Source organism: Aptenodytes forsteri, unplaced genomic scaffold, assembly GCF_000699145.1.
Source record: "Aptenodytes forsteri isolate BGI_AS27 unplaced genomic scaffold, ASM69914v1 Scaffold82, whole genome shotgun sequence".
Classification (NCBI taxonomy): domain Eukaryota; kingdom Metazoa; phylum Chordata; class Aves; order Sphenisciformes; family Spheniscidae; genus Aptenodytes; species Aptenodytes forsteri.
The window spans coordinates 10,979,914-11,007,519 of NW_008795490.1; the positions used below are offsets into that span (position 1 = coordinate 10,979,914).

Consider the following 27,606-nt stretch of genomic DNA (forward strand, 5'->3'; position numbering starts at 1 on the left):
TTGCTCTGATCTGAGGACCACAGGCTGAGGGGAACACAGTCTGGATTGTAAAGAACAGTGCTGATGGTGCACTCCATCAAGATATTTGACTTGGCACTGTCATTTTGAATCAGAAACTGGAACCATACAAAACTGGTGGTTGCACATTTAAAGAATTAAAAGCCATGCAGGACACAGATCTCAAAGTATCAATAGGAGACACTGCCCACATTGCTGTGTTTCTGCTGGAGAGCCTTAAACTCGGCTTTTGTCCCTCTGTCACTCAGCATTTTTTCTCAACTGCCTGGAATAAGATAATAATGGATTATTTGCGGGTGATAGAGGTGACGGGTGATTAATAAATGGGATATGTTACTGGCTGAATGCAATTCGGATGGTTTGGCCTGCTGACTGTGAGTGAATGTGCTGTCTGGGGTTCCTCTCTGCTAATTTTAGACATCTGCATCTAAGCAAGCCACACAGATTCCTTTTATAGGCAATGGAAAGAAATAGGCATCTGACCTACTTCAGACATTTAGAAGTGCCTATTTTTTGCAAGTGGTTACAGAAGAAATCTAGAGATGCTGTAGATCTCTCACAGTTAGGTAAGTTGAACCCATCCTATGTGTTTTAATACAGACAAACATAAAGCTAGCATTCCTAGCTAGGATGCAAGAAGACAGGCCATATTTAAAGGAAAGGCAGTGCCTTGGAAAGAACCCAGTCAGAAAAGAAGTTGGTTGTCCTGGAGGATAACCAGCAGAAGATGAGCTCCTGTACACAGCTGTGACAATCCTTAGATGAGTAGAGGGGGAAATGTCCACCGGGAGCGGGATAATTATGTCAAGTTCCTATCTGGCACTGTGCAACCACTGCAGGAGCACTGGGTCCAGCTCACAATTTTTTTAAGAAGTTGATAATCTGGATAGAATTCAGACAACACGGCTTTGAATACTTAAGGGACTGGTAAACTTGTAAAGCCTCACAGGCTAAGTAGCTTATCAAGGAGAGGTCTGTGGGATGACTTGATGACAGGCTATAATTTTGTACTTAGTGAACACAGCTAAGTGCAGGCAAATGGAGAATGGGATCTGATGGCTGGAAGCTGAAGTTGCAGAAATTAAGTCTAGAAATAATTTAGAGATAATTTACAGTGAAAGCAATTAACCATTGGGACAGCTTATGACTTAAAGTCATTGCCTTTCAACCACTAGCAATTTTTAAATGAAAGCTGAATATTTTAAATGGCCCAGCTCAAATAAAATGTCATTTAAACGTGTCTGAAGGGTTATTTTGTGCTGTTCATGAGTGTCAGACTGGATGACCACAACGGTCTCTTTTGGCTTCATAATACAGAAATTAAAGCAAAATCTAGGTTAAATCTACATGGCTCAATGACGTAAAATACAGAGATATCCAAGAGAGCACAAATAACAGCACTGAGCAGTAGTGTGGGCAGAGCACTGTGATCAAATTAGCAGTGTAGTTTCTGATACCCAAGCTCATTCATTCAGCACAACACTGTGTTGTTGCCAGCCCTGATTTCCAGCCAGGATTCATTGGAAGGGTATTTTTTCCAGTTCTAGTAATATACAGCAAGCAGGCAAGTCAAAAGTATAAAGGGGATGGAGAAATTAGGTTTTGCAATGGTAAAACGTGTATTGCATGCATGCATTGGAGGAGGGAGCACATATAGCACAAAGCAGCTTAACTGGAGTCAGTAGTACTTCTACTTAAGTGCTGTTCAGTGTGTGAAGGAAGTACAGTAGGACCTTGCCCTAATCCATGCACTAACCTCTGTTTAAAATAAGTGCAATGATCTCGGATACTGCAGACATAAAGGAAGAAAAAGCTTTAGACGTAATACAGACATGGACAACAACAATATAAAAAAAGATTGTTCCATCACCGGAGCATTTTGAAAATTTGTTTCTGACATTTTCTTCAAGGTGTCCCACCTCCATCACAATAAATCTACCATCCACCCCCACCTTCTGAAAGACTTCTCACAATACTCCCATTTTCCCCATGCCCTTACGGCCCATCATAACAAAACCATGTGGTTTTTGCCTGTCTCTTGCCTATCTCTGGTTCACCAGCCACCCGAGCCCAGAGGCAGAGTGGGCTGAGGCATGCTGGGTGCACTCAATAGCTCGGGGCTGCTGCCGCTTGGCTTCTGCTTGGCTCAAAGGGAGCAAACCAAGAGCCAGGTAGGAGAGCTAATAGGCGATACTTATCTTAATAAACTTAATGGGCTTATATATCTCCCCTGACCCTGGAGGCACAGCTTATATTCACACCGTCGTACTCTGCTACCCTCCAAAATATCCCAGCCTCCTGTGGAGGGGCTGCAGGGTGTGATGGTGGGCTCACGCCGTGAGCCAAACTGCCTCCAGGAATTGTTTGGAGAGCGCGAGGTGGGGGCCACCATGCCAGGGACCATGCCAGCAATTTAGCAGGATATGTGGCCACGTGCCAGGGTCCAGGCCTGGGCGCTGGCACTGTTTATTTTAGTAGTGCAGACATACTGCTAGGGCTGCCCTCCTCCTGTGTTTTCACGTTTTGCTTAGAAATGTAATATCCTCTGTCAAATGGGACTGATCCTCACCAATGTGCTCAAAAGTTATTGGCAAGGAACTCCAGGCAGTCAGCGTGATCAAAGAGCCTTAATGCCTTAGAAAAATAAGCTAAAAATAAACAAGGTCTATGTATCATTTTCCAGCCAAGCTGGAAAGTACTTGTTCCAGGAGAGTTAACTGAAATACGGACTCTGTTATGCTGCAAAAGCTACCTCTCCTCAGACACGTCCTATGTCTCCAACTAACTGGAAAATCAGATGTCAATTTACTCTTTTCCTAGTTGTGTGGCAGCCAACATCATGATGAGAGGAAAATCATGCTGGGAGAAAGAACAAGACCAACAACAACAAACTGATATATTCTTCAAGGTTTGGGGTGCAAAAGGCTTCACAGTTAGTAGAATACAATCAGTCAAATCTATCTTGTAACAATAAACAATGAATCGCAGCTGTATAAAATGAGTTTGTTTTAAAGTGGGCATTCAAAGGCATATAATCTCCATTTGGTTTATGTTTTCACCATCTGTTTTTTATTCCTGACATTGTGGCTGTCATAAACTATGCAAAATATTTGATCCTGATACTCTGAAGAATCTGAGATTAGTGATGAGCAAAGCCCAGAAAGTTAATGAATTTGTACCTAAAGATTGGTTTCCCTAGAATATGCCAGCTATCTAGATCAGCCTGGTGCTCAGTGGATAAGTTTCCATTTGGCAAAATAAAAACACTGGTACCAGCAGCCTTCATGGCGTCCTCAGGTGAAGCAAAGGAATTAGTAAGTGGTGAGGGAAAACTTAACTTGTTACTTATTCAAGTCAAGGTTGAAGCAATTTGGCTGGGAAATTACTGCTTTCCTTGCCCACGTTACACTAGTTGGGTGGACAAGACTTCCTCAGTTCAGTGCAGGAAAAACACTGAGAACGTCTCAAGGTAAAAATTGCTTTCTTACCAAAAGGTTGCATCGTCTGTGTTGCCTTTTGCAATGATATTCTGAGGCAGAAGGTTTAATGACTCAGGGCCTGATCAAAACCTTATTGACTTCTGATCAGGAAGATAAAGAATCCAAAAGCATTAAAATTAAAGAGGAATTTATACGAATTTAAATTTTTTTTTTTCTTTTCAAAAATAGCCTTTTATGTCACCACTGCTGCTGGGTTTGTATGAACCTAGCTGCTTTGCCTAAAAGTTACAAAAAGATTTTTTTGATTCGTATATCACAAAAAGTTATTATTAGTTGTCAGAACGTTGCAGAAGTCACACTTTTAAGTTTTTGTGTTTTTTCTCTTATTTCAGGCTGTGGAACATTTACTTTTCTATCTTCTGCTGTTGCTGCTGTAAGTGGACTTCTGATGGGTTATGAGTTGGGCCTTATCTCTGGAGCTCTTCTTCAGATGAGCAGCATATTAGCACTCTCTTGCAAAGAGCAGGAAATCGTTGTAAGTTCCCTGCTTTTTGGGGCCTTATTTGCATCCCTTACTGGTGGATTCCTGATAGACCGATTTGGAAGGAGACTTGCTATAATTATTGCATCTTCTTTACTTGTGTTGGGAAGTCTGATTTTAGTCCCCTATGAATCATATGGGATACTTATTGTGGGACGGATTGCCATAGGTATTTCCATATCATTATCATCAATTGCAACGTGTGTGTATATTGCTGAGATCGCCCCACAGCACAGAAGAGGGCTCCTCGTATCATTAAATGAACTCATGATTGTGATAGGCATTCTCTTTGCCTATATTTCAAATTATGCATTTGCCAGCGTATCTCATGGCTGGAAGTACATGTTTGGCCTTGTGATTCCGTTAGGTGCTTTGCAGGCTATTGCCATGTATTTCCTTCCTCCAAGTCCTCGGTTTCTTGTCATGAAAAATAACGATGAAGCTGCAAGAAAAGTACTGGAGAGGCTACGGGAAACATCAGATGCTACTAAAGAACTTACTGTGATCAAGTCTTCCCTGAAAGATGAACATCAGTATAGTTTCTTGGACCTGTTTTGTTCAAAAAACAACATGAGGACCCGAATGTTGGTAGGACTCACTCTAGTCTTTTTTGTGCAAACAACTGGGCAACCCAACATTTTATTTTACGCATCGACTGTTTTGAAGTCAGTTGGGTTCCAGAGCAACGAAGCTGCCAGCTTGGCTTCTACTGGAGTTGGAGTGATTAAAGTGGTCAGCACAGTCCCAGCCACGGTTTTTGTGGATCAAGTTGGAAGTAAAACTTTTCTGTGTATTGGCTCTTCTGTTATGGCAGTATCGTTGGTCACTATGGGCTTAGTGAACCGTAACATACATGTGAATTTCACCAACGTCTGTAGAAGCCAGTCTCCAGAGGATTTCTTTCTCCAGAGACCGAGAAACCTCACTGGTGTCACCAATGGGAGTCTCAAGGACCTCTTTGCTAGCATGGCTTCACCAGAAAGATTGTCATTTGACGCACAGAGAAGCCCAGATGTTGCCAAGACAGGAGAACTGAACAGGACTGCCCTGGCAGGAGGCAAAAGCACAACAGGGTCTCAGATGGAAAGTGGGGAGGTTCCTGTTGTCCTGAAATGGCTCTCGCTGGCCAGCCTGCTTGTTTATGTTGCTGCATTTTCCATAGGTCTTGGACCAAGTAAGTGTTTCCTTTTTCTAACTCTTTGTAACGATTTACTTACAAGTGGATTAAGTGCTGGGATGACATGCCCAGCTTGGCATCAGGTGGTTCCCAAGTTGGGTAAAGCAGTGTTTTCTGCTCATATGCGCTGGTATTGTCACAGAGCATCCTGGTGGGCCTGGGGTGTACTTTTTAGGAAGAGGTCCTGCCCATTAAGGTCAATGGCCTAATCTCCCTTCAGTTCAGTGAAATTAACTGCTCCTCTTCAGTGAAGTTAAGAACTGCTGTGACCTTTGTACAGCAAAATTATGGGGCCCCTGGCTATCTTTCTTCTTCCTAGTCTATTGCATCCTTACACCAGGAAGGTTAAGATGTGGGCATTTGCTGCTGCTTACTCATAAACCCAAGATAATGATAAGCTCTAGACCTCTGTATGGTATGACACCATCAAATCCATGAAATGCCAGCATGCCTGAGTCCCGCTGAGGAGGCCCCCTGACTATATAATAGTCTTCAGATATAGGAAAGACATTCAAGGTATCATAGTTCATGAGCAAACCATAGTATCATTGCCACTACCTCTGCTGAACAGCACAAGTGGAAGAACACAAAGGCACGCCACTGTACAACTGAGGTACTGCAGCAGCTGCCACCACACTTGCATGATTCCCACTCTCTCCAGAGGAGAACATGTCTGCCATTCCCAGGGACTAGCAATTAAATCTCTCCATTTTGTTTTGTTTTGTTTTGTTTTGTTTTGTTTTGTTTTGTTTTGTTTTGTTTTGTTTTGTTTTGTTTTGTTTTGTTTTGTTTTGTTTTGTTTTGTTTTGTTTTGTTTTGTTTTGTTTTGTTTTGTTTTGTTTCGTTTTGTTTCAGTAGCACTGGCATATTATTGTACTTTGAAAGGGTTGATTTTTTAAGCCACGCTGCAAAACCCACATGCACAGAGTCTATTATTTATTAACAGACTTTATGTGCTTTTGTGCCCTGGCTCAAACTTGCCTTGCAAACACACTGTACTCCTGCTGCACTATTATGATAAAAAGCTTGCCACAAGAATACAACCCAACAATTGCACTAACAGCAACTCCCCTGCAGTATTTATTTATTTTAAACATTACTCACTGGGAGAGCAGCGTGAGATAAGCATTCATTGCCAGGGCAGCGAGCTTGACTGTGTTATTGCATTATTCTCTCCCTTGCAGAGCATCTTGGGGCTGGATTCTGCTTTTGATGACATAGGTTCAAAACCAGGGTTGCAGCCCTGAAAACAAAATGTTACCTGAGCTTTTACTTGGGTGTTTCAAACACACATTTAATGACCCTCAAGGCAGGGGCATGCGTTCAGGCTTGGCCTCCTGTTGAAAGCTGCTCTCCTGTTGACCTGGCTGTAAATGGGTTCCTGGTTATTTGAGTTGGCCTAATGTGAAGTTAATGATAATGACGTCTACTTCTGTGAGGGCTACAGAAAGTGAGGTGTGTCTGCCAGGCTAATCTGAGAAGTCTTTGAGGCCCGTGCTTGCTTTCTGACCTCCTTCTTGACTAAGAGCACGAATGCTCTCAAACAGCAAGTGGGAAAGATCAGGCACTGTCTCAGCTCCAGCATGCTGAAATTATGTATAATAAAGCCACGGTGAGGCAATTTAAACTGACAGATGCGTTGCATAGCAAGTGAAGGCCAGGTCTAGGAGAGATACAGGTATTTCAAATTGCAGATAAGTACTTTCAAGACATTTCCATGCTTTTAAAAGTACACTATTCAGTTAAAATTGACAATGTATAGAAAATGCAAGGGTCAGAGAATCAAGAGATTGTTGGAATCTGCAAAGGATCTATTGTGGTTAAATAGTCTGGGTTGGGACATGAGGTTATGATTTGTGTCTCATATGCAGCTTTCAACATCTGCTGCTTGGAGTCCAAATCCTTGAATGTATTTTAAAAGCCCAGCTTTCTTATTCTCAGTGTGCCTTTCTTAGTGTAAAGAAAAAAAACGAGCCACTCTGCTTATATAAAGTAAACAGTTTTAACGTGTTTATGTTACTGATCTCTAAATCTGGTCTGTGGTCTGGACCAGACTGTTAGCCATTGTCTACTCTGCAACAGGAGGGATGCATTGAGGCTGCACTCGCTGGCTGCTGTGGCCAGGCGATGCGCGGGTGCCTGGGGACAGAAGCACTGTAACCCCCCGCACCACTATATTTTCAATGCAAAAATCTCATACTCCGTGCGACCTCTGCCCATCCTGCTGGCTAAGGTGAAGGCGGTGCTGTGGATGTGTCTGTTTGTAACCTACAGATCAAATCAGCCTCTTTTGGACAAAAAGCAGAGAGGATCTTGCTCTTTTCCCTTCACCCCGCAAGGCCATTTCTGGAACAAATTCACCCACTTTATTTTGAGTCCACGCTGCATTATGTTCTGTGGGGATAAAGGAGAGTCTATGTAGCACCATTAGGAAAATGGCACACTCTTCATAGGGCAGATCACGCAACATGAGCTCTATCATCTTTTTCTTAATTACTTTGCCCTTTTTTTTTCCCTTCCTTTTTTGGGATTCTAGTCAAAGAATTAGTTACAGTCCAGATTTGCATAGCAGACATTTATAAACGTTGTATTTTTCCATGATTTCTCTTTTGTCTCCAAATTACATGAAGTAGATGGATTTTTAATGAACTAAACATATGCTAAATATATTTATTGCCATCTATCAGAACATCCAGGCAGCACAGTGATGAGCTCTCAAAAATAGACAGTGAGCGATAAAAGCCATTTTTGCATTATAAAAGAATTCACAGACTAGCAAGCATCTGCTTAGTCACGTTTTTGATTCTGGGGTGCTCTGTATTTATATCATCAATGCTTAGGCAAGATAAAAGGAGTATTTCTGCTGCTCTGTTTCGAATTAATTATGTTTGAGGAACTGTGATTCAACTGCTTGTTCACACTCAATTTCACACAATTATGAGGATGTTTTGTAGGTGCAACAAATCAGTATTGCATCACATCACAGAACAGCACATGCCGTCTCTCCAGGGGAGCTTGCAGAGGCATTTCAAGGCAGTTATTAGCTAAGGGACCTGCCTGACACCAATCGTTGTCTTGAGTTACCTTTGTCAGAGGTATCAGAAAGGTCAAACGAGGATCAACTGTTCTCACCAGGGAAAGATGCCTGCAGAGCCCAAAAGAAACCTCTTTCTGGCTGCCACCTGAAGGGTGAGGAGTGCGAGAGGGGCTCTTCATTGTTTTCAGCGCACGTTTGCAAGGAGAGGCATTCGAACCTGCGACTCTATGTGGAGGGAGGGACAGGAGAAATCTGAGCCTCGCAGAAATGCTGCTATGCCTTGCACAGGGAGCAGTGAGTGCAGGCTAATGAAATGAGCGGAGTGTGGAGGTAGATCACCAATTCATCACCCCAGCTAAAAGCTCAATGTGACCCTGGAAATTAATTTAACACAAAGGACACAGAGACATTCTAGTCAGGGCCACGACCACACATGACCACTTACTAAATGACACAGAGTTAATTGAAATAGTTGCAGAGCATCTCATTTGCCAGATGCTCTGTCCAAACCACTTGAGGGGCAAAAAATAGTGATCCTTTCTTATAAAGAGGTGTCACCTCACTCATCGCTGTTGTGTGGTACAACGTGTTGAGATGCAGGAACCAGGAAAGCCAAACTCCTGGAGTATCAGACTTATTTTCCAAAATAAGGCTGTAAATGTGGGACTCGGGGTTGGATGGAGCATGTGCAAGAGAGTTCTCTTGGTTAACAACTGTAGGGCAGCTCTAGCCTTTCTGAAACGGAGTGACTGCCCAGAGCCCTGCTGCTTTCCTCACAGACCTGATGAACAAGATTCAGATTCAGGTGTCAGATGGCACCCGTTACCAAAGATCTGCTTCTCTGCCCTGATCATCTCCTTTTGCATCATTTAGGATCAAAGACTAAATAGGGACAACTTCCCTCCATATTTTCCTATATATCCCTTGAATGAGGAGGTCTCACTAGGTGATCTCACCTACATAAGTAGCCAAAAGAGAGACAGTAGCACCATACACATTAATACAGGGATGCAGTGTGGTCTGGAGGCAATTCTCTTTATCGAACAAAAATCAGAGGGGCTCCAACAAATCCTAGGCTGAGAAGGAGGTAATGCAAACTCAGTCTGGACCCAACAGAGCATCTGTTTTCCCAGTCTGAATTTGTTCTAGCAAATAAAAAGCAAGTGAACAAAACAGGACTTGGGCAGTACCTCTTTACACATATTGTGGGAGTGCAGTTCAAGGGGATCCATGCATATCACAGGGATTTTTTGCTGTGGGGTGGGGAACACTTTTATTGAGAGGGGGATGTCGAATGCGTGCATTTGAACTGCATGTATGACATTGGTGCCTTGCACAAAAGAGCTCTTCCTCCTCTGTCAGTCCTTTAAACACATTTCTGTATAACTGCAATGGTGTTTAGGCAGTTGGCCAATGAACTTTGGGATAATCTGCTGGTGCAAATCACATCAGCTCCGCTGACATCATGGCATTTCATGCTGAACGTGCAGATGCAAATCAATCCCACCTACAAGTGGGATTGAGGGGCAGTTTCATGACGTGAATCATCCTCAAAACCATTTAGATGTATAAAGTCTGAAGGTATTTATGTCTCTGCCAATCCAGGACTGAAGATGTTCTATTACTGCATGTCCTAGAACAGCCGCCAGCTTTGTGTGGTGCTCCAAAGCCAAGGGCCGAACTCTCAGAGCTCTTCTCTTGGAGGCCATCACAGGCTCCTCTTCCAGGGGACTTCTCGGAGCTGTAGTGATGCCCCAGCCCCAAGCGCTCAGAGCCCACTTGGCACACACACAGCTGTGGCCACAACACACACCTGAGGCAGATCAGTGTCTGCAGCTGGAGAAACGTCTTCTGGGTTTCAGGGCTTGGCACAAAAAATACCACATATACCCATCCACGTAGATATAAAATCTAAAAATTATTTTTAACATACTTGTGGTCGACAAGTAAGTGCATAACAGGGTCTTGGGGGAGGGATTTACACCTGAGGCGATCAGTGTCTGCAGCTGGAGAAACGTCTTCTGGGTTTCAGGGCTTGGCACAAAAAATACCACATATACCCATCCACGTAGATATAAAATCTAAAAATTATTTTTAACATACTTGTGGTCGACAAGTAAGTGCATAACAGGGTCTTGGGGGAGGGATTTAGAACTTACTGCAAACCTTGCTTTTCCACATAGCTGTTACAGTCCCATGGAAGCACAACTCCTTTGAGTTGGTGCTTGTAGGACTGTCAGTACTTTGGTATTGATTAAAACCTGTTAAATAGTGGAATTAAATACCCATGGGAAGCCTTCTCAGACTGGGATATTATGCCCTCTGTTGCCACCTGCTAGCCTCAGCCGTCAGGTGAATACTTCTGATGGGAAAACTGGAAAAAAAATTGCATGCTCATCGCTCCATTCACAGCAGTGTTTCCTTTTAACTTCTGAAGTGAGCACATTACCCGCAACCCAGGGGACCAGCTGGCTGTGGGAGCACCTCACCAGTGCCCAGGGCTGTGAAGTCCAGACCTACAGTGAATGCGAAGCATGTCTGAGGACCATGTACTATGGGAGGGCGAGCACAGGACCCACAAAATGAGGGGCAGTTTTGGGGACAGCGGTTCCCCCCAGGATGTCTCCCTGATGGACTCTCAGCCGCTGACTCACAGCCACCTCAGACTGAAGCTCCTCCTGCATTTGGGGACCCCTAACATCTCCCTGCTCTCTGTGTGTGGGTGCAGAGGCACATACAACTGCCTGGCTGAAGTTAACAGGCAGAGTCAAAGCTGTTGGGGCAAGCACAAGAGAAGGACGGACAAACCCCCGCCTGCGTCCACACAGGTTAACAAACCAGCAGCTTGTGGTCACTACAGTCACTTTCTTCATCAGGAAACCTGATCTCACAGCCAAGGCTCAGAAGGAAAAAGGCTGCCCTTCTGAGTTACCTGTTGCTAAAGACTTTTTTGTCTCTGCTTTTCATTCAGCTTTAACCTGGATGCTTGGGCCCCAGGTTTGAGCACGCATATGATCCTAGCGCAGGAAATGGTGGCAGGCCACCAAGCCATCCTTGGGTGACTAGTTTCACACTGATGAAATTCCTCCCACATGAGGGACTGGGATTGTGGCTTCGTGTCCCCCAGCCTGGGTCCCCCCAAGAAGGGGCAGTGACTACGCTCTCCAGCAAGCCCTGCTGCGATGCACCATCTCACTGCTGTGGGAGCTCTCTGTGTGGGTTGTGGGCCCTGTGAGGAACAAAACCCATGCAGGGAAGTCAGTGAAGGTGAGCCCCTAGTGAGAGCAAATCTTAGAAGCAAATTTTTACTGATGAAAGACTAGTTTGGGATGAGACATGTCCGTTTCTAGTTTAAACCTGGGCAGATTTTCCATATTGAATATATCAGAGTTAAATTTATATCAGCTTGAATGGATGCTTTAAAACTGAACTAATTTATACCTAAAATGGAACAGATGTTTCAACATGTTTGGAAATTTAACTGATGTGGGAGTCAGATTCCCCAGATAATCGACAAAGGGAAATATTCTCCCCAACTAAGGGGGGCTTTCAGACCCTTGCTCTCTGACCTCTCCTTTGGCACAGCCCTCCTTTCCTTACTGGCTATTGAGGGAGTTTAGGGTGATCAGGAAGCTAAATTAGACTGTGTGATAGCATTCCACATATAACATGCTTTAACTTTTGATCAGCCCTGAAGTGGTCAGACACTTGGACTAGATGATTGTTGTAGGTCCCTTCCAACTGAACTACTCTATTCTATTCTACTAGTCTAGTCTAGTCTAGTCTAGTCTATTCTATTCTATTCTATTCTATTCCCATGTAAAAACCCACTTGTTTTGTCTACATCTCATTGTGAGTTGTTGAAGTCATTCAAATGCAGTTTTAAACCCATGTTGGGGACAGTGGGGAAGATGGAAGGAGGATCAGGCAAGAAGGATCAAGGAGGATGGAAGAAAGCTCAAGGGTTCACAAGAAAAGTGAAATCCACGGAGATGAGGAAGGAAATAATTCCCTCTTTCAATCCATCACTGTCCTTCTTATGCAATCTTATGTGGTCTGTGGCGATCTTTCTTTATGTATTTTATTGGATTAAGCAAGCCAAAACCCAGAGCTGGAACATTCCCCTAAAGCCCAGAGAATTACACTGGAGACAAATTTAGTCCCCTTGACTTTGTTCCTGTGATTCTTAGATTAACTGCTACCTGAGTTAAAGTATGATTCATTAGCATGGTTAAATGCAGAACCTTTTCTGTGTCTTTTACCTCAGTCATTAAATGCATCTGCCACAAAACCCAGAACAGCTGGTTTCACATGACACTGAACAGTCCAGGGGCTCGATCACAGAGGTCGTGTCTCTTGCCACCCTTATGATCCAGATTGCATAGGACTGCTTTTACTCTGTCCCAAAATGCTCTTGGACTTAATCTTGGACCAAATGCTCTACCATAAACTGGAAAATCTTGTGGGAAAGAGAACTGTCAGTGTGGAAATTCTGACCCTCCATGTTGTTGGTTGTTCCTGTGTTTTGATACTGTAAGTTGTATGGCCTTGCACTAGCTTGGAAAACACTGGTAAAAGATAGGGGTGTCTAGAATTCACATCAATATCTTTGATGTTAGAGCAATATTTCAGGCTTTTACAAAGCATGTGATTATTGTATTAATTTATAGTGCACATGAATTTGATGTTAACAGGCATTCACGCTCACCATTGCCTTGCAGGACATTTGTTTGCAATGTTTTATTTTTGAGCTTCTGCGTTTTGCAGAGCAGCTGTGGCCTGGCCTTAAATTTCACAGAAATGAGCAGCATCAATTTTATGTTGTTTTGTGGTTTGCTCTGGAAAAGGAGATAGTGGTGGGGATTAAATTAAGTGCTCAAAAATAAGCAAGTGCTTAAATGCTTTGTTGGATCTGAACCAGGATAATAAACCTTGGAAATGTGCATGTTTTACCGAAGATCAGTACAGAAAGTCCTATTTTAGTTAATTAAAAAATGATCTTGGATTCTTTATTTTGTGACAAGATTCCTGGTACTGTTCATTTGTACTGAATCATCTTTTAGTGCATGCATCCATGTGGTTTGAATATGACACTCCTAGTATTTATCTAGTTCATTATTCCTGTGCTATTCAAATGGTGCCTCACGTGGCCTTTATTTCACACTGTGTCTGTACTACCAAGCTGCAGTAGAAAGACGAGGCATGCCAAAATGAAAAATAAAGCACGGATTGTGAATTGCCTGCTTCTCCCTGTTTCCTTGCCCCAGACAAGGTTTATCTGAAGCCCCTTGTTAACATGTCAGCTAACCCAGGAATCGGTTTGCCTTTTCACAGGCTGATTGGTAGTAGTGAAGTGCAAGCCAATTTAAGATATTTTTGGATAGTCGGATGCTGAATTACAGGATTTCAAATTGCAGGAGGTGTTCTCTAAAATACCAGCCAAATAGGTTAATCTTATCTAACTTGATAGAACCTACAAGTTTGGGAGGCTTTTTTAGGTGTGAAAAAGGTCATAATAAGGAAAAAAATGCTTTTGCAGTAATGAGACATAGCAATGTCAGTGGGAGCTTCTCCTTAATTATTTTAGGACCCCATTTTGCAAAGAGAACAGCCTTGTTCAAGCCCGAGACTGAACTTAAACTATATACTGAGGTGCACACCTGAAATCTGGGATGTCGTTTTCACTGACAACTGTGTTCCTTTTCATACCTTTACTTTTAAGTATGTGAACGAGGGAAAGTCTTGGCAGATCTGAAAGACAGAGCCCTTGGTACTGTGAAAAGAGGGAGTGACAACACCATGCCCCAGACAATATTCCTGTGTCTCTGCAATGAGCGTGGTTCAATCTGCTGTTGCTGAGCACAAAATTTGGCCCTCCAAGAGCCACCTAGAAAAGGTAGTTTTCAGCGACTGAACAGCGATTTGAGTCAACATGCTGATCTTGGTGCTCTGTGTTATATAAATATATTTCTACTAATAGTTGTATGTTAATAAATCTATTGACACAAAGGCACTGCTTAAGAAGAATAGCTCCTGTGCTTAAAATCAGGCACAGTTTCAAAGTTTGACCCAGGTTAGTTAGTAGCCGCTGGCCAAAATGAAGCATTTTACCTCCAGACCCACTTTATAAAAAAATCCAGAGAATGAAATATTGCTGTGATTCTAACTAGTAATTGGGCCTAACAATCCTCTTTTGTTCCACAGGGACATTATCTTCTGTAAAGTGGTGCACTGTCAAGTGAGTCTAGCATACCATCTCCTACAAGCTTTCATATGATAATCAAGGCTGCCTATCATTAGCCAAATTTGCCCTTCTTACTTTGTAGGTCAAGTGTTGCATTTAAGCATTCAGTAAATAATAGTGGCCTTTGATAATCATATCAAAGACATTGAAAGAGTTTACATTCATTTCCTTGACCATGTGCTGGGAGAGAAGATCATTGTGACACTGAAATCTGTGAAAAAGATTATAGGGCATACGTCAAGCTTCATAAAATCCCATTTCCTTTGGGAGAGAGGGCTAGGAGGAATTTTTCAGAGGGAAGCTGATCTTGGGCCAGCTTTGTGCAAAAACTAGAACTGTCAGTAGGACTTCAAGTGCAAAGACTATTTTATTTCACTCGTAAAGATCATCAAACTAAAACATGCATTATAAAGTATGAGAAAACAATTATGCCAGAAAGGTAAACATGTGCAATCACGTAACTTACTGGCACTGCTGAGGAAGGTGTAGACTGGCAGCCAAAGTGCAGAGAGCATGGCCCAATGTAAGTCAGTGCATGAAGTCGGGAGACTGTTTCTCCCCGTGGCATCTGAGTTTCTGTGTCACAGTGAGCTCTGGGAGGAAAGCCAGGAAGATTTTCTCAAAGGGAAAGGGGACACAGGGGGGCACCCAGTTTCTGTTGCCTTTGAAAATCAACCCTAAGTGCAGAAAACTCTTATGAAAGAAGGAGAACTAAAAGACACTTTGTGGCGGGCAGACCCAGAGCCTTCACACCTTCCTCCTGGCTGCTTCCCTCCAGCAGCAACCAAAGCAAGGCATGAGCGACAGTGACCAGTGAGGGACTTAAAAAAATGGATCACTGCAGGCCTTTCACTAAGTAAGTCACTGCTGTAAAAGGTTGCTTATCCTTTCCACTAGGAGTTTTGTAAAGCATACGCACAAATCTCTATTTTGCAAGAGCAAAGGCTTAAATTGCCCCCAATTGCTGTGTCCCAACAGCTCTTTTCTGTTGTGCACCCCCTCAAGGACCAACATTAGCCCTTGGATACTGGAAAAACAGGTTCACTTACCCCACCCAGCTGGGTGATTTGTCCTCTCCATACTTTTTAGAAGTGAAATGTGTGATAATCTGAACTAATTCATGCACAACTTCCTCGTGAATTAGAGCCTCTGGCTTCTGCAGTCATTCCTATGCAAATGCCTCAGAGGATTATCCTGGATTCAATATTCTGAACAAATAAATACCTACAAACAGGAATACACATTTCAGATTTTAATTAAAAGACCTTTTTTTAGATGGCAGTATGTGATTTATTATAATAAGTACATTCTCCCTTGAAAGCTTGTTTTAATTTTTTCTTTCTCTCTCTCTTTTTTCCTTTCTGCTTGCCCCGCAAGTTGTTCTGTCTTGATGGGACAGTTTGATTGTCTACATAACAAAGGATGAGAGAGGGAGACAGTGGCTGTGAAATCCAGTTGCAAACAGAATTGTCATTTCATACATCAGTTCAAATCAGCTTCTATTAGGGGACCTGAAAAGAGGTACAGATTATTACATACCTGCCTACCGTAAAGCTGTGATGCATCCTACTGATATATTTGCTGCTGAGTACTGTTATTGGGCAAGACGGGCCACAAATGACATTAACTAAGACAATTCTACCATTCCTAGACCCTTATACATCTATCACTTCTTGCCCAGTAATCCTTCAGATGGGAATCACTGTCTATAAGAAAGTTCTTCTCCTTTGTAACTATTCTTTCAAGCTGAAAATGGACAGTAATTGAAGATCACTGAAAACAGATGTAAGAATTTATTGAACAGCTGCATGAAACAGGAAAACCCACACCAGGCATTACATTTTTTTCAAGTTCATGGAGATGAAAATTCCAATAGTAAAAAAAAAAAGTGTTAAAATGCAGCCTCACAGTGGTGAGAAGGTTAGGGCAGGAAGGATGGCTGGGGAAAATCAGATGTGAAGTACATCTCACTGTGGTCCTTTTCAAGTGGCCCAGAAAACAGGGGAAGTAAGTAATGCATTGGTCTCACAGTCTCTTCCCCCAAAACCCTCCTGCTGCTCTAACGTAAACTGGAGGAGGCGTGAGTGAAGGGTGATTTCCATGGTTCACTGCAAGGTACCTTAAAAAAGCAGACGTGAGTGTTCAGCCTGTCTATTAGATAATGATGCAAATAGTACAAACTCCTTAAAAAAGCAGATGTGAGTGTTCAGCCTATTAGATAATGATGCAAATAGTACAAACACCAGACAACAATGTACTCTGATACAGCCTCAGACATAAAAAGATTAAATCCCACTTGTCCTAACGTATGTTACTTCAAGGAGTCAGGCTAAAGGATTAACCATTAGAAACAGAAAGGTAGTGTACCAGAAGAAAAGAAAAATAATTTAATGTTTGCCACACCACATCAGCTCCTTTTGGATCATCAATGGTACCAGGTATCTTACAACCAGTAGTAATAAAGTCTCACCTTCTCTTCTTTCCAGTCTAAGCATCCCTCACTTCTGCTAGCTTCCCAAATCTCCTTCACTTCTCCTGCTGCGAAAGCCTTTGCAGGGGTTGCATTGCGTGGGTGCTGGGAGCAGTGCCGGGACAGTGCTGGTGTGTTACAGCAGCAGGTCCCCCCTCCCCCAAATCCCAGCTCTGCCCCAGTGCTGCGTGCCCTCACGGGTACACACCTCATCACCATGCATGCCGCAAAGGCTTGTGCCATCCCCTGCAACGTGCCCTTTGAAATCAAGGCAAACCAGCGCTGAAGCTGGCCTTTTGTGAGAAGTAGTTGGCCATCTGGCTATTTGTGTTAATACCTAGCAGAGCCAGAAACCAAGTAAATGAAAAACCTGTAGGGTTTCATAAGCCTGGAAAAAAATCTGGTCTTTGCTTGCATCCTTCCCAACATTGATCATTTGTTACACATTCTTAGATGGTCTGCCTGCACTACTGGTGGGATAATCCCTTCCTTATCTTCCCTTGGACCTCGCGTTGCTAACAACCACGTTCTCCCTTTCAAAGTCTTACATACTTCTGCCTACTTCCCTCCCAAGCTGTAAGTCCACTTAATCTCTTTCCAGAGTTTATACCTCAGAAACTTGAATTCTTTCAAGTATTGCAACGGCCGCTTTTTAAATCTCACCATAAAGAACTTGATCTCACACAGTACAGGTATAGGAAAGGAAAAAATGCTAAGCAGCAAATGAATACCAAGGGAATCTAATATTTCATTAATGAGAGCTGCTGAGCAGCTTCCAATTTGCTTCTGCCTCCTGGCAGGAATAAGGTCAAAACAAGGACATTTTTCATTCATGTACCTCACTTGAATGTTGAGTACCCTCAAGCTCACAGTATTTCTCAGATAGTCTCAGATTTTTCCACTCTCTGATGTAAGTCTGTTAATTTTTATAAATAATTTTTTATTTACTGCATAGCTGGGAAGTAAGGAAGTAAGGAAGAAATCACACAAGGGTTTGAGACATGTCTTTGCTTATGGCCCAAATATAAAGCTCATTAAGTTGGCCATGTTGGCTCAAACAAAAGGGCCACTCAATCAATCAGTTACCCTGCCTCCAACAATAGCCAGTAGCAGATGCTGAGGGAAAATACGTAAGAAAAGGCCCATGCAGCATGCACAGCGTGTCCTTCTGCCTCTCTGTAGTTTAGGGAACTTCAAGAAAAATGTTGGGGATTTATTTTTACTATTGTGACCAACAGTTCTTGATGGATCTTTTTCCACACATACAGAGAAATAATGTTTTAACACCCAGTATTTAAGCATTTTAACCCCCTAATATTTTTCACATCTGAAGCATCTTGTGAAAGTGAGTTTCATAGTTGAAATGCGCATTGTCTGAAAAAGCACATCCTCCCGCCTCGCCTCACTGCTGTCCCTGGTAACTTTGCTTGGATTATCTTGGTTTGTGTCTTTAAAAATGTAATGAAAACCGCTCTTCTGTTCATCTCCACTTCAACTCTGTTTCCCTCCACTGTACATTATCTAAACTGAAGAGTCCTCGTCTGTTTAATTGCTCTTTGCAGAGCCCATTATACACTTTTCTCCATGGCTCATCTAGTTCTGAGTTAACCAAATCTACATGCAACGTGACAAATACAGAGGCACAACAGGCATGCTCAGTGGCACATTCAGCGTTCCCTTCCTAATAATTGCCAAGCCTCTGTTTACATCCACGACCTCTGCTGATGCTGTCCCTGAACTGCCCACAGAGGCTCCAGCACTTCTGCCCTGAGCAGCGCTGGCACGCTGGTGTGGGTACTGGTGGCTGGTTTTCTCCCTACGTGTTACTTTGCATGTGTTGATAAGGAATTTTATGGATCATTTTTTCAAAGTACTCAATACTTTGAGAACCTTTTACAATTCTTTATAATCCTTCTTCATTTTTATTACCCCAAATAATTTGTACCATCAATAATTTTGGACATGCATTCACCTCCCTTTCCTGAGAGATCTGGAAATATACTGAGCAGATCTAGTAATCTCCTTCCACTGTGCAAACTGGACTTGTCCTTTGTTTCCTACTGTAAACAGTTATTGATTTGTATTAATACCTTCTCTTCTATCCCATGACACTTCACCAAAGCTCTTTGAAACTGAAAAGCACAGTGGCTCATTCTTTTCGATCCCCATGTTCCTTAACTCTTTCAAAGAGACATGGCTTTCCTTAGCAAAAACTAGACAACTCTTCCTCAAGACACTGTACATACCCTCCTTTCCTTCTTCCAGTTGAGATTACTTAGCTTTATCCTAGCTCCAGCCAGCAGCTCGGTACAGAAATCTACCAGGGTGACCCCTTCCTGCATCCCCACAGAACATTTTCTTCAATGCTGGCATGTGTCACCTCCTCCGTCCCTGGCCTCTCATCCTCTCAGCCAGCAGACTCTCAAAATACTTGGCTGCCTGATGATGGTATTGCAAGTAACTTTTCAGCAGTTATACTGTGTTTTCTTTGTTTGGACACAGTATACACCTTTACGGAAAGCATATTTCTATTTCTAACAGCTTTCTTCATTCAGTTGTTTATCTGTGCTGAGCTATTTCTTTTTCTTTTATTTGGTTGTATGTGTATTTTAAACCTCTAATCAGGTAATTTAAACATTCTCCATAACACACTGAAGCATTTACCCTGATTGTCCTTTTAATTTCTTTATAGAAAGCAGGCTTATTCTAATATTGTTCTCCTTTTGCAACAAAATGTGGTAGGCTCTTGGCTCTTCCATTTCTACAAGAATATTGAATTTGAGATGTTATAACCAATATAACAGAGCATCTTTGTGACAGTTACATCTTGAACTACCCCTGCTCAGCACTGAAGCAAGATTTGCTTTTTTTTCTCTCATTAAGTATCAGGCAAGTGCTAAAAGAAACCGTCATCTATGGTATCTAAAATGTAGTCCCAGCACTGTGCTCCATTATGCAGTTTATTCAGCCTTAATGGAAGCAGCTGAAATCTTCCATTATTATTCTGTTTTCTGCATTTACAGCCCCTGTGACTTTGTTCAGAGGTGAATGTCACCATTTGGTCAAGGGGTCGTTTATATACCTGAATCCTCTGCTCTTCCTACTTGGGCAAGGAATGTCAGGATCGAGTTTCTGTGATATTTAATGAAACAGTTAAGCTTTCTGATCCAATGCAATATTTTCTTCTGCATTTGCAGTGGGTGTTCTTTTCTCTAGAATGTACCATAGTAAAAGACCGTTCAACTGTACAATTTTTCTTAACTGCTGTCAACATACAACGCCCTGCAGGTCAGCAAAGGTGAGTTATTACCTGCAGCCACTGCATAAACAAATCCCACAGTTGTTGAATCTAGCACAGAGACTCATGCTGAGCCCTTAACCTCATCTCTCACCCACATCTGACCTGGAGAGCACCAGCTCTTTTCCCATCTGTTCCACGAACACCAACCAAGGGTGGCCAGAGCAGACACTGAAAACTATTGAGTGTGTGCAATGTGGTTACTATCACAGCATCCTTTTAAAATAATGTTAGATTATGCAGCAGATGGAGAGGTGGTGGTGGGGTTATTTGGATCCTCTTTTCAAGGATAGGCTGATTTCCCCTGTAAAATGCCACTGCTTAGGCTGGTGAAGGCAGAGCACACAGCTGATTTTGCAGTGACTTGTAGGTTAAATTTCTGCAGCGCTGCCTGCACACAGCGCACAAGGTAGGAGCAGTCATTGTGAATGGGAGCCCAAACCTGGTTACTGGCTCCCCAAGAGAAAGCCACATCCCTGCCGTACCTACAGCAGCTGCTGCTTTTTGGCAAAGGTACAAATAGTAAAAACAATCACCGAGAGGTGCTAAAAGCAAAGAATCGATAGTTATCGCTGCCTCAGCTTGGGGAAAGGGATAAACAGACTGTAATAAGTGTCAGATTTCTACAACTGCTCTTTCTCCGCAGGGAATAAGCCTATCGACTCCTCGCCAGCTAAGCAGAGGTCAGGGCCATGCCAGAGGAAGTTAGCAGACATGAAGAACAGATCTGGTGTGTCGGTGGGATCTGTCTGAACTAAATAACTGGTTGAAATAAGAGCAGCTAACCACTATCGCGGCTGATGCAGATCCTCAAGTATTTTGGTTTCTTAACAGGAAAACAACCTGTTTCAAACCTCCAGACAAATTGTAGTTAGCCTGAAAGGGCCAATCTGTCCTTGGAAAAATGCATGGTATTGGAGCTGCCGCAGGGCCACACATTTCAGCTGTGGCATGAGCCGTCCCCCAGTGCCCGTAACGCTGCTGAAGCTCAACTAGCTCAGGGCTCGCCCAGCCTGGCGGGGCTGCCGTGTCAGTGCATGGGACTTGATCCTCCTCGCTCGGTGCCTCTCTGAGCAGCCACTGCGAGTTGCTTGAATGCAAAAAGATTCTAGAAGAAGCAAATACAGACCAAAGTACCCACAGAAAAAGTTTATTCCTGGAGGTTGGTTTATGCCCAGCAGAAAGTGGGTTTGAATTCTTTCAAACTTTATTTCAATCCTGTCTAATGTGACTATGAATATCTCCTTTGCCAGGCTTGGCATATAACCATTTTTCGAGCCGAGCTTGGCTGCTGGCTGCCAGGCCATCCTATGGAGACAAACTCCATGGGCTGTGCACGCACTGCTCAGAAGGGCTCCTTTGCGTCTCGCTTACTTGCTGCCTTGCATTTCAGCTAGCACTCCCTGTCGTGACACGTTGTATTGGCTGTGACTAACGATACTGGTTTCAACAGCCCTGATGCTGAGGAGGGGCAAAATACAATCATGAGATCCCCATGCATTGCCAGGGCCTGGTTTTGCTCAGGCGCAGGGCTAGCTGGCCTGACAGGGAAAAACACCTGCTTGAGAAGCCAGTTCTCTCCTTTGCTCCCCGCTCATGTGTAGACACCCCACAGAACATGCCCAGGGCATTTCTTTAGAGCAACGTTTGTCTTGTCAGCAGCGAGTGTATTAATCTTTGCTGTGATCCAAGTCAGAAAAAAAAAGAAAAAAAGGCTCTCTACGGCTGCTGTTAGACGCGGCGGCTGTGTTATGACTGAATGCCACTTCACGATGCATAACCTTTGCTCCCTGCTCATGTGTAGACACCCCACAGAACATGCCCAGGGCATTTCTTTAGAGCAACGTTTGTCTTGTCAGCAGCGAGTGTATTAATCTTTGCTGTGATCCAAGTCAGAAAAAAAAAGAAAAAAAGGCTCTCTACGGCTGCTGTTAGACGCGGCGGCTGTGTTATGACTGAATGCCACTTCACGATGCATAACAGTGTTAGGCCATTACGCAGTGTGGTCTTGATTCTCCGGAATAAAATCACCACTCTGCCAGGTCACTCCCACTGTGGGAGTGAAGCTCTTTATATTTTTCCTTAAAAAAAAAAAAAAAAAAAAAAAATCTGGGCCAGCTCCAGAAAACATTATTGAATTCAAATCTGTGGTACAAAGAAATCTAGAGTTTGCTCGAATCTGCTCTGTTGACTCAAGGCTCAGGGTTTTTTTTTTCCCCTTTCAGTTGGTCCTTTCTAGTCTCCTTCCACAGCACTTTTTTCTTTTCTACCTTTACCAGTACTGTCACACAGGAATTCTACAAGCATCCGAAGGGATATTGCAGCGTGACACACACTCGCACGTACAGGAGCCTATTTTTTAAATGTAACTTCAAGACTGCCCGGTGCAAGTGTCCTGAGGAAACTCCCATCTGTCATTTTGCAGAAGCAACATCACAGAGGAGCAATTTATAATTGCCATGTCCAAGGGTCTGAAGACACAGTTCATCCACGTGTACCTCTCTGATCTTGTGCTGGTCGTTTGCTAACCCACAAGCTCTCCATGCAGCAACCTCTTGATAATGCATCCTGCTTATGAACAAAAGGAAGGTGGAGGGGGTTTTTTGGGTTTTTTTGTTTTCTAATAACCAGGAATGGTGCAGAAATGTGATGTCTTTTTTTTCTTTTTTTTTTTTCCTCTTGCTATCAAGGTGGTTACACAGCCAGCTCTTCATGTCTGAATTTGGTTTTGTGGGCTAGCAACACCAGCATTTGGATCACCTGTGGTGTGGTGTGGTGTGATATGAAGGAGCCAAAAATCAAGCTCTCTCTCTTCATTTATACCTCAGCAATCTCATTTATATGGAGCGGAGAGCTGGAATAGCAAACCTGCTTCAGTGTGGCAGGTTGATTTATAAGGTGGCATAAACACACAGTGCCGCTCCGAGGCTGAAGATTGCTTTGGTTTGCTGCCCCAGTTCCATTAGCGTTACATCACTTGAGAGTTATTTAGTCAGAGCTCCCTTTCATACACAGATGTGCAGTCAGAGCTCACTTCCCCGGTTCCGTGTGTGCGCTGGCGCTGCCCCTCGGTGCCACCCGCTGCTCGCTCGCCGGGCGCCGGGCAGGGGTGATGCCCTGGGGTGACGCTGACTGCTGGGCACGCTGCTTGCAGACCATGGGTGGTCCGCCCGGGCTTGGGCCCACACAAACCTAACGTCCCTGAAAATCACCTTCTTATTTCAGGTGGCCTCACCTGAATTCATGGACTACCTAAATTTACAGCAAGGAAAGCCATCCTTTCGAAGACAACATCTTTTTTTTTTACTTCTATTTCAGTGTCCTGGCTGGTCCTGAGCGAAATTTTCCCTGGTGGGATCAGAGGACGGGCCATGGCTTTGACATCTAGCATGAACTGGGGTATAAATCTCCTCATCTCCTTGACATTTTTGACTGTAACTGGTAAGATTTCTCTGTGTCCTTCCAAATTGATATTCTCCTAGTGGGCAAAATGAATCTTTCCTATACAAACAACATTGCTAAAATTGCAGCTGTGATGCCCCAGGAGCCAAATTCAGATCTCTGTTTAGGTGCTTTTTGTTAGTGTAACTTCACCATTTCCACCACATCTTTCTAGTGCTAGTTTGTGCTAGAAATTACAGCCTCACGGTGCTGGCTATCAGAGCACCTTGCACATCAACTCCATAGGCTGTGAACCCCAGCTCTTAAAAACACCATTGCCTTAGTAGGTTGAAAATACATAATATTTAGGATTTAGTCCTGCATCTTCTGAAGTCAAAGGAAGTTCTGCTCTAGATCAGACCACAGCTTTTCTGGTCAAACATTTTTAAAGACAATCCCATTGAAATCATTCCTTTTCACAGGAATGTCCTGGCTTCGAGAAAATTTCCTTTAGAAAAAGGTGTCTTTGTAAGGTAAAAATGTTTCATGTTTTAATGCGAGAAAGTAGACTACCATATAGTAACTTATAATGTGATGATAAACAAGGGAAAAGGTTAAATGCTGGTGTTGAAATTCATTGATTGGCAAATATTTTTTTCTAATTTTATTTCATAAGAAGTTTTGCAAATTTTAGTTTTCAGTCTTATTCTGAGGAAAATATGTGCTGAAAATCAAAATACATAAGGGAACAGAAATTCCAGGTTTCCTTTAACACTACATTACTCTCCACCGGAGGCAGGCAATCAACCCACAAAAAGTTGAGGTGGTTTTCATCCTGTTAGATGCATTTTGAGACGGATTTGAAAACAAGTGTGATCTGTGACTAAAATGGGTTTCACATTGGTGTTTTCTAAAAAAAAAAAAAAAAGAGAGAGAGAGAAAAAACCCTGAGTACTATCTTGATTAAAACTAGGAAAAATATACCAGGCCAAACTCATTGTGTCCACAGTAGCACTTTAGTGAGATCAAGGGTCCTCTTCAGAAGCAAATCATCCAGTTGCCTCCGCTCACTGCACTTTGGTTTGCATCACAGGGCAGTCCTGAACTGCACAAGCTTTTGGACAAAACCAAACCAGACAATGCACAGTGAATGCACTCCAGCTGCCAACCCCTGCTCAGTCCTTGGATCAGACTAGAGCTATTCCTAAGGAAATGTCACTGAAAACAGGTAGCGCAGACCTCTGGTCCTCAGCATCAACTGTTTCACCTGAAGACCTCCTCCTTTTGTGCAGCATTACTTGTTAATGCACACCTAGCCGTTATTCTGGTCTCAGTTTCAATGAATGCAAAGCCACAATAACTCTATTGGCTTAGGTGGGTCTAATCTGGATTTATCAAAATGTGACTACAAGCAAATATGCGTTCCTAGTCTACGGCAGAAAGGCAGAATTGGAAATTCTGTCTTCAAATGAATACATGTGGAGGTCACAGTGGCCAGCGGCACCTGCACTTAGGTACCTAATGCAGAAGACAGCAGCTGGATTAGCAGCTTCAGCTGCAATTTTTAGCTCACAACACAACTGACAAACGTGTCAACTGTCTGCCTTAGTTTTAGCAGGGAAAAGGGCTAAGGGGGCTGCAGCAGCCTGTTGGGTTTGTATATACTTTACTTTCCAGGGGCTGCACAGTGCATCCCTTAGCCTGAGGACCTACCTGCCCCTGGACTGTAGGCTCAGAAAAGCACTAGTTCTTGGCTGGCCCCATTAGGAGTTCACTCTTGGATCCCTTTCTGGCGCAGGGCCCATGACGCAGTGGAAATGCTGGGAACTGACAGGCAGGGAGGATTAGCTGGAGACAACTGCAACAGTGTGAAAAATGCTTGGTTTTGCTCCATGAAAGAATGTGCAACAAAACCAGACATGGGTGGAAATTCGAGGCGCTTGTGACCCCCAGTGCCTTTGCACAAACCAGTAACAACAGCTACTCGCTGTTTTCATCCAGAGTGACCACAAGCAAAATAAATCAATAGGTTCATGCTAAATGGGTCAATACGGGCTCATCTATTTTCTTTCATAAGGAGTATTAGAAAAAGCAAAACCACTCTTCTTTTTCAAATTGTGGCCAGGCACAAATAAGTGAGCCAAGAATAACAGCCCAGCTTCTTTCTAACTTCTCCTGTGCATTAGGGGCTGTATCCTATAAAAATACAGCAACGGAAAAAAGTTATAATATTTGAAAATTAAAAAAAACATGTTTTCTTCCTTTGTAGAGCTCATTGGCTTGTCCTGGGTATGCTTCATTTACACAATAATGAGCCTAGCATCCCTGGCTTTTGTTATTGTGTTTATACCAGAGACGAAAGGATGCTCTTTGGAGCAAATATCCATGGAACTAGCTAAACAGTAAGTACCGAGCATATGACCGCATCCCCCAGGTGCCAGAGGGACAAAGCCTTTCAATGCCGCATGCTAAAAAAAGGAAACTGCATTGTTTTTTTCTGGAAAAATCAGATTCTCTCAAGGCTTGAACTTGTACATGTTGATCTCAGTGGCCAAGCAAACATTTTGTTGGTGCTGAAGGACCGGCCCTGGAGGGATGGTGGTTTCCTGCACCCCTGTGAGGAGTGCCTGCAGCCAGACCTGGCTCCCCAGCACTTTGCTGACTGGCGTTCCTGGAAAGGAGGGCAACTGTGTTCTCACATTTAGGGCTGTGTGTCTTGGCTTGCATGCATAAAAAGGGAAGGAGAGAGGCCCTATCTCAAATACTTCAAGGCTCCATGTGAGTTTTGCTAGCTCTTCTAGATGGGCATTTTTTTGTGCATTTACTGTGTCCTGTGGCTCTGTAGACTCTATGAGCTCATATCCAAAAAAGGTTCTGCCAGCATGAGTTTTGTGTCCCCATCTCACCACATGAAAAGGGTAGAAGAGCAGTGAGAGGGAGGGTGTTGGTGACGTGAATGCCATGTGCCTTCTCCTTTAATATGACCCATTCTGACTGGTTTTGTGTCTTTTGACTCTACCTGCCTTTTCTCATCCCTCAGAAGTAGAGTGGCCCTTGGAATTACAGACATTCAACAAAAGTAGCACATCAGTTTGGAGAACAGAATTAAATGGTCTGCTGATATACATGCTGTTTACTTACAATCTCCAAATGCAGGTGTCATTGACCGTAAATTAACTGGCAATTTTTACTATCAATTTGCTACTGCCCCCATTCTTTTCAGTTGTTTTTGGCCATAAAAAATTATAGAAAAAACTAAGCAGCCTGGTTTTTAAAATGCAGCACTCTCCTGATCTGTTCAAAGAGCTGCTCTACAGCAGCTACTTGCTTTTTTTGACTCATCTCAGAAGTTATCAGCATAATGAATGAAAGGATAAAGAAATTATAGGGAAAAAATTTAGTGGACGAAATTTTTGCAGGGCTGATGGCTTGGGGTGAGAGTCAGGCCTCACCGCAGCTGGTGGCATGCTGCTACAGGCAAGGCAGCATCCCCCAGTTCATCCGCACACCCAGGCTGTATGGGGCAATGCAGACTCCTTCACTTTCTTCCTGCTGACAGCCTGCCAGCAGGCTGCTGCCTGGACTTGTGCAAAGCATTTGACACTGTCCCGCACGACACACTTGTCACTAAACTGGAGAGACATGGATTGATGGATCGACCACTCGGTGGGGAAGGAATTGGCTGGATGGTCGCACTCAAAGAGTTGCAGTCAATGGCTCAATGTCCAAGTGGAGACCAGTGACGAGTTGTGTTCCTCAGGAGTCGGTATGGGGACCGGCGCTGTTTAACATCCTTGTCGGTGACATGGACAGTGGGATTGAGCTCACCCTCAGCAAGTTTGCCTACGGCACCAAGCTGTGTGGTGCGGTCAACACACTGGAGGGAAGGGATGCCATCCAGAGGACCTTGATAGGCTTGAGAGGTGGGCCTGTGCGAACCTCATGACGTTCAACCAGGCCCAGTGCAAGGGCCCGCCCCCGGGCTGGCGCGACCCCCGCG

The 27,606-nt window shown here is 43.5% G+C and overlaps 1 protein-coding gene across 1 annotated transcript in view; it reads left to right on the top strand.

Moving 5' to 3' along the window:
- The window catches only part of SLC2A12 (solute carrier family 2 member 12), a 36,411-nt gene that overhangs the window by 4,218 nt on the left and 4,587 nt on the right, over positions 1-27,606 (top strand). Inside the window, exons 2-4 of the mRNA XM_009281493.1 lie at positions 3,851-5,173; positions 23,544-23,666; positions 25,876-26,008. Coding sequence (XP_009279768.1) covers positions 3,851-5,173; positions 23,544-23,666; positions 25,876-26,008 — 1,579 coding nt within the window. The remainder of the gene's footprint in view (positions 1-3,850; positions 5,174-23,543; positions 23,667-25,875; positions 26,009-27,606) is intronic.